At 46.1% G+C, this 7,518-nt stretch overlaps 1 protein-coding gene across 4 annotated transcripts in view; it reads right to left on the bottom strand.

Annotated features, from left to right (window-relative positions):
* TYRO3 (TYRO3 protein tyrosine kinase) overlaps positions 1–7,518 on the bottom strand; it is a 66,517-nt gene that overhangs the window by 20,844 nt on the left and 38,155 nt on the right. For all 4 annotated transcript variants that reach the window (XM_006024611.3, XM_025205307.1, XM_025205308.1 and 1 more), the window contains 3 exons: positions 2,169–2,298; positions 1,880–1,980; positions 1,138–1,233 (listed from right to left, as the gene is read on the bottom strand). In XM_006024611.3, the coding sequence (XP_006024673.1) occupies positions 1,138–1,233; positions 1,880–1,980; positions 2,169–2,298 (327 nt within the window). The remainder of the gene's footprint in view (positions 1–1,137; positions 1,234–1,879; positions 1,981–2,168; positions 2,299–7,518) is intronic.

Here is a 7,518-nt window from a genome sequence, read left to right as displayed (position 1 = left end):
GGAAAGAGATAAGAAGTCCCTTCTCCCAGAACTGAGCTTTTCACAAGGACATAGACCCCAGTTAACTGGCATCTTCCAAGTCCACGTATAAATATTAGATGTGAAAATGGCAGGATTTTGAGAAAACCTCAGCAAATTAAAGGCAGCCTGCTGCCAGCCTGCATGCCACCTTTCTTCTCCCTCCTACACCTTCCCCAGCCGGTATAGGTGAGAATCTGTATTGGGCTGTTGCAGGCAGCTAGACAGGCATTGAGGTGTAATCAATAAAAGGTTGGGCTATAGACTTGTCTCTTGCCTTTTTAGCTGACTTGGGTGGTAGTAATAATACCTTACCTGCTAAGAGGAAATGGAAAATCATTAGGACACGTAATTTTATCTTGACTTGGTGTACAAAAATGGTAAGCATTAAGGAATGTGTCCCTTAATGTGTGTTTAAGTTTGCAAAAGATTCCTGATCATAGGCTGCAGTCTTGTCTCTCTAAAGACCAAACAGTACTGGGTTTTCGGTAACACAGCAGTACTGCAGCCTAACCAGCCACTACTTAGTTCATGTCTGTGCATTCAATTATTGCATTTGTGCAGGACTTTGCATTTGTTCTTGCTGAACTGCTTCTGGTTGATATTGGATCATTTCTTCCAACTGTCCAGGTCATTCTGATCCTATCCCAACCCTCTTGCATATCAGTAGACCAGGAATACTGTGTAATCCCTGATGTACAGTAAGGTTCATAGTTTGGTTACAAAATTCTTGACAGCCGTAACGTAAGAAGTGCCTGGAAGTGTTTTAACACAGGAGATGGCTAGGTATCCATCTAAATTACAACCTCAACCATGTTTAACAGGATCAGGGACAACAGAGTTGGAACTGCTTTCCTGTACTTAGTGGGCGCATCTATGTGAGATGCTATGTGGACATAGCTCATTGCTATGGCGATGTAGTGCCAGTGGGCACAAACCATGATGCCAACACTACTGCACAGTAGGGTCGGAAATGACCCTTGTGTCGTCAGGATTGCTCAGCAACAGCGGTTACTGCAGTCAGGCACATGTGTAGACGTACGGAGTGATGGCTGTAAAATAGATGGGGCTTTCCATCATGGCGCATAAAGTCTTGTTCAGGTTTTGATATAAACTCACCCTTGCCTAGCATCCTTCCTAGAGTAAACTGTTGTTCCTGAATTAAGACATCCTTGAGTTTGGTTTTCAGATCATCACTGATCCCTATGCTCTCCACTAGAAAAACAAACAGAAGAGAATCAAAAGGGAGGCAGGATCATAGATTTTGTCACAACATCCAGTGAGTCCATCTTGGTGGTGCCACTTTATAATCCAGCTCTTTAGTCCCACTTCCTATGCTGAAAAATGTTATAGGCAGAATTCTCCCCACAATTCAGCTTCAAAGACAAGAAACCTGTAACTTTCAGGCATAAGAACTTTATTCTTCCAGTGTTATAGCAATTCCCTTGCTGCATCTTTGACAACACTGCTTTATACTGAAGTTTGGGAAGATAATATCCAATGGTTGTTTCTGAAGTGTAAAAAAAATCAAATGGAGAGGGTGTACACACACTATGTAACTAAACAGGTGATAAACTACCCTTCTGTTTCTGCAACCTTTTGTTCAAATCCAATGTGGTGAATTCATTCCAAATACTACTGGTCACTTGTCCGCAAGACAGTCCAACTTAATTGCCAGGCTCTTCCTTGGACTGGATTAAGAACAGGATCAGTACTGAGCACCTATGAGAACCACATGGAGAAGCATGCCCACCACCTGCCCACTTTATGCCCAGACCTTCTTTAAACGACTCTTGGCTTTTTATCCTAAAAGGCACACTTTAGGGAAAATGGAGGGAGTCACTCAGACCGTTTTACTTACATGTTGCCTCAATAAGCTCTGGGCCTTCCCTGTTGAAAGACCTGGCAGCTCTGAAATGGACCATTGGCTCCCCCCGGCCGACCACACTGCCGAAGGCATGACTAGGTGGCAAAGAAAAGCAGACAACCATGACAACTAGTCCATTCATTGCTAGAAAAACTGCCAGGAAAGGAGCAGAAATGTTCTACTTCCAACTTCTTGTTATATAAAATTGATGAAATACTACTGATGAGGCCGAGTCAAAAACCATTCTCACCAGCTTTAAAAGCCATTAAGGAATGTCTCTTACCCAAATCGAGTTTCTTTTCTTCTTTTGCGAAGGAGAATCAGTGCCAGGGCAACAGCTGTCACCAGGGCAGTGAGAATGCCCAAAGCTACAGGCACCCAGGATGTCCCATAGGGAGGTTGTCTCTGGCCACCTACATGAAGGAGAAGACACCAGTTAAAGAGACCATCAGTGCCTGACAAGCAACAACTGAATGAATCCACATCATCAAGATACCTTTCCCTATGAGTTAACAGGAGCACCAACATGTTGCACTTTGTGTACATTGGGGATCATTCTGCACTGATATTTGACTTACACAGTCAAACCAAGAAAAACTTAATAGTGTAATTAGGGCCATTATATAACATAAGTACGGCAGAACTGCATCTAGTGGGTCAATTCTGTTCTTAGATATAGACAGAGAAAGACATCATACCAAGTTAAAAGGAAGAGGGAAATACCAGTCTCATCACCTGCTTCCCAGGTATTGTTTTGTGTCTTCACTCCTTTCCTATGAGATGCGAAGCCAAACCAGAAGTAGTAGTCTTTATTCACGTCTAAACTGCTTCCGCTTAACTTCCACTTACTACAAGATTACATACACAAAATACTATATAATCTCACATTCAAGGCACACCTTTTCCCTCCAAAATCAGCCCCCCAAAACGGGTGCATGTTTGAAGCAGGGAGGCTGTTTTCTAGACTAGAAAAGGAGAGCTCCTGCAGACACTGTGTATACCACGGAGCTGCCAAAATGGCTGTCATTTGTGCCTGCTCGGGGCAAAGTCCTGCATCAACCCTTTCACAGCCATGGCAATTGGGTGAGAACTGTAATCTGTGCCCAAAGCAGCAACTGAGCTGCTGGTAGTATCTTGATGAGGCTTGCAATGTGGAAACAACACTTTATTTACAGGAACTTATATAAAGAACTACTTTCAGTAAAGAACTAACAGTTTTGCTACTCCCCTTTGGAAGGGGCTAAGGCAGTGCTTCCCAAACTTTTCCTCAGCAAGGCCCCATTTATGGCCCCATTTTCTCAGCATGAGTCCTCACTCCCAAATCACGGCCCCCCACCCATGCAACCCCATCTGCTGATGTTGTGACCCCATTTGGGGTTGCAATCCACAGTTGGGAACCACTGGCCTAACCTTGTTTGACAGATTAAATCCTCTTGGGAACGTAAATGTATCCAGGAAGCATGATATTGTAGGAGACAGTCTGCCACACCAGGAAGCTCCTGATACTACACTTCCTGGACACACTGGGCACATCCAGACAAGTGGGAATGTTTGTTTCCTCAGGGGACAAGTAGCAGCAGCACAACTTGTGCCACTGCTACTTGACCTGGAGGAATGCCCATACTACATGCACTCTGGCATGCGGCAGGTTGGGGTAGGAGAGGCTGGGGCCAGCAACTCTGTTGGCCCCAGCAGCCTTACCTGGGGTCCTGAAGGCCTTGGGGAGCTGCAGCTGTGGCAGTCCTGCAGCAGGGAGCCTGGTCAGCAGCTGGAGTGTGGCTCTGGCCCGGTTTTGGGCAGGGCATGCTGCCACCATGTGCACTGCTGCCCTGCTTTTTTTTTCGGCATGCATTTTTTGACCTCAGGTCAACACCCCCCTCCCCCCAGCCAAATACTGCAAGGTAGCAGCACGGGGAACACCTGCATGTGTGGTGTGTGACACTGCAGATGGGTCTGCAGTGCAACATACCACATGTCCACACCCATCCAGATGCAGCTACTATGTTTTCAGGCGTTACTATAGGTCATGTGACACTGTAAAAATAATTTTCTCTCTGTTCTGACCTCCGAAAACAAGATACGTGTTTTATTGGAGGGCCTGGTGTATAGAAAAGTGTGGTAGATACTGCAGAGCAGCTGCCACATGATAATACCCTCCCTTTTTAAGGTGTCTGTCTGCTCATACCCTTAGCTACCCCAGTGTAGTAATGAACGAAGTAATGGTTGTATTCTAGGTTATACCCTTTTAAGTGAGGTCAGATTGGTTCATCATATTTTGGGACACTTTGGAGTAGAGTCTGACTGCTTAACAAGCGTAGTCACATGTAAATGTATTACTCTGTCTGGTCTTTGAAAGAAGTTTCGGTGTAGTCTTGCTCATGTCAAAAGAGCCATAGCTGATGTTGATAACATTTTGAAAGACTGAGAACAATTTGATTTATTGCTTCGATTTCTTTATTTTCTATGTGGCAAAATGCAGTGCTGAACAGAGTCATTGCAGTGACTTGGAATAAGCTTGATGCTCTGTTCAAACTAATTAGCTCTAGGGCTAGGCAAAACACCTTGCAAATGCTATTGTACTGCTTCCAGCAACTGACCTATCTTATTCAGAGCTGGCTGTGGTATCCCAAAGCCATTATAGTGTGTCTTGTACACACCCACAGACTCTGGGGAACATGGAATTAGTTGCAACTCCAAGGTATGATAGGACCTAAGCTCAAGAAGCTAACTTTCTGAAAGGTCTCTGAGTATATGAGCTCTTAAGAAATTAACCATAAAACTGGTTCTATCTTCCGTTTCAAGACTGCTTTTTACAGCTTTTTACCTAGGAAAGGCAATATAGGAATCCCTTTCTTTTTGAGAACTGCCTCCAAAAACAAGTATCTTTGTGACTATTCTTGGGGAAGGAACAAGGCCACGTAATTGTGAATGTCCCTGGACACTGAAGAACCTGGAAACTTGCCAATGTGAGGAACTGAATGGTATGTGTATGTAACCAGCCATCAGGAATGAAAGTAGTGAAGCAATACCATATAAGCACTGATATACAGTTGCTAAAGTTTCAGTGGTGCCTCAATTTAAATTGTGACATTTTTATTGATTTGTTCATATTCTTAAAATCCAAGATGGCACTAACACCTCCCAACTGTTTGAGGATGAAAAAGAATGTAGAAAAGGTCCCTCAATAGCTCTTCAACCTTGACAGTAGCTTGAAGCCTCCACCAGCTGACTCTGCTCTACTCAGAGCTGAAGGGAATGAGGTAAGAAATTCTATTGCAAGTTCGCTTAGGGCCTTGTCACATGTTTACTTGCAATAGTTCCAAATCCATTGAAATGTTGTGATGTATTAAAGTAAATAGGTGTTAGGGTATAGTCACACATTCACTTTCAAGAGATGCAAATCACTGAAATGTAGTGACCTATTAGGGCATGGGCAGACATAACACTTGAGCTGTCCCGAGACTGTCACTGATTGAGAACCAGTTCATGACTGTCCCAGTCTTCAGGTGTCTGCACATATACTGACAAGGGTTCAAAGTAGAAGAGTCACTTTTTAGGCATTGCGGTTCTATCAAACCACCACCAGGGGTCGATAGTGAATACCTACCCCAGCCTACCTCCCAGTGGCAAGTGCCCCAGCATGCCTTGAGTGGGGAGGAAGGCATCAGTTGCCTACAATTTTCTGATCCCTTTCTTGTGAACATTGAGTTCAATAAGGAAGATTCCTGCATTTTACCAAAACCTGCATGGTGGTATGGGGGGGGGGGGGGGGGGGGGGGGGAGGAAGGAAGAGTAGAACGGCTGCCTAGATCTCTGCTTCTAGGTTCCTGAGAGCTGGGTGATCAGGGGCTAAATCAAAGCTTCTGTAGCTTATAAAAAACACTTCCCCAAGCTACTCAATTCATTGAAATTCCTCTCAGTGTCTCAGCATTTGGTGCATCACAGGTTGATTTGGGGGTGAAGGGGTGGCCAGCTGGTTGGGGGCAGGGAGTAGGGAGCTACCTGGATCCCTGCTTCTTCCTTTTCAGAGGGCTGGGTCCTCCAGGGGATTACCCAAGATCTCTAGCTCAGGCTACTGTCTTAAGAAGACTTTTCCTAGGGATGGCCCTGTGGAAGGGGGCTTGGACCTCTGCTTCTGGGTCCCCAGGGAGCTGGGCATTCCATGCAGGCTGCGCAAAGTCTCCACTACTTTTAAACTCCATTTTCCTCCAAGCCACTTATTGATTTCATTCTATTTGTAGCAACTGGACAGGCTTTGAAGCACCCTAGGCTAATTGGGAGGGGAAGAGGAGTAGGCAGAGGGGGTGTCCCTGCTTCTGGGTTCCCACGGGTTGCCCAAGATCTGTCGGTTGCCAGAAATGGAACGAAATTGGCCAGTGACTTGGGCGAAAGTGCTGTTTAAAAGCTGCAGTGACACTGGGTAACTCTCCTAGAGCACCAGCACCCCAGAAACCTAAAAGCAGGGGTACTCCCCATGTATCTGACCCTCTACCCCCAACCCAAATCAGCCAGGGATGGCAGACTGGGTCAAGTGCAAGCAATATTGGTACACAGCAAAAACTCCACTACCCCAACCTAAATAGCCTGTTTCCATGCAGTATTTGGAGCTGACGGAAGAACAGTGCAGTATGGAATGCCTGGAGGACTGACCAGATGCTAGTCCCAGATAGCTTGGTGTCTGCACATAACGCTGAACTGGTTCAAGAAGGACCGTTTCAACTAATACCTGACCATCTAGGTATACTTTTGAAATGTTTAAGGAGGTTTAAACCATTCTAAATTGGCTTGTACGTCTGGGCATTTGCAGTTTAAACAGCATTTAAAATGTTTTAGGAATGCAGACAGATGTAATGCTTACAGTCAATACATGATAAGGGATAAGACTTGCCTGAAAGGGAACAACTTTGCAACTGCCAAGAGGGCACTTAACACAGGCTAAACTGCTTGAAAGTGTATCTGCTCACATTTTAACTGCACTTAGCAAATGTTAAGTTGAACATATGAAGTGTTTATTAGGGCTGTGTGAAGCTTCAGTAGCCGATTAAATTTGGAAGAGATTCGGCCCAATTCTGTGGCTGAATCTCCAAATCCAGAGACCCATTAAAAAGGTTCAAATTGAATCGAAAGCCTCCGAATTGATTCGGAAAACATTAGGTGTCACTTCAGAGATTTGGCCATAGACTAAACAGGCAGCATTCCTCAATGTTGGAGACAGCTGCTTCCAGCTGGTAAGTCTGCCGTGGTGGGCAGAGGGGGGGAGAGAAGGTGTGTGTGGTGGGGTGCAGATCAACGCCCCCACAGCGAGGGAGGGATTGGGGCTGGGACCTGGGCTGCGGCAAGCGCTGCCCAGGGATGGGGTGGGGTGGCTCATGCTGCTGCGTGCCACCGGTCTGGGAGCTGCTCGTGTGGTGGCTTGTCCAGCAGCTCTTGCCACTGGTCTGGGAGGGCATGGGCGTGTGCCCCAAGATCTGCATGGGGCGGGCAGGGGCTGCGCCAGGCGAAAGACGGAAGGCACTGGGAGCAGGGGCTATGCCATTATGCTGCCTCCGGACAAGTGGCGTGCAGTGGTGGGAGCCAGCCCAGCCTCCCCATGCCTCATACATGAGCAGCAGCTTTGCCCCGGCTGGGCAAGT

Source organism: Alligator sinensis, unplaced genomic scaffold (genome assembly GCF_000455745.1).
Source record: "Alligator sinensis unplaced genomic scaffold, ASM45574v1 scaffold108_1, whole genome shotgun sequence".
In the NCBI taxonomy this organism is placed as follows: domain Eukaryota; kingdom Metazoa; phylum Chordata; order Crocodylia; family Alligatoridae; genus Alligator; species Alligator sinensis.
Note: the sequence above shows the minus strand (reverse complement) of the source record. Positions and strands in the feature narration are given on the sequence as shown.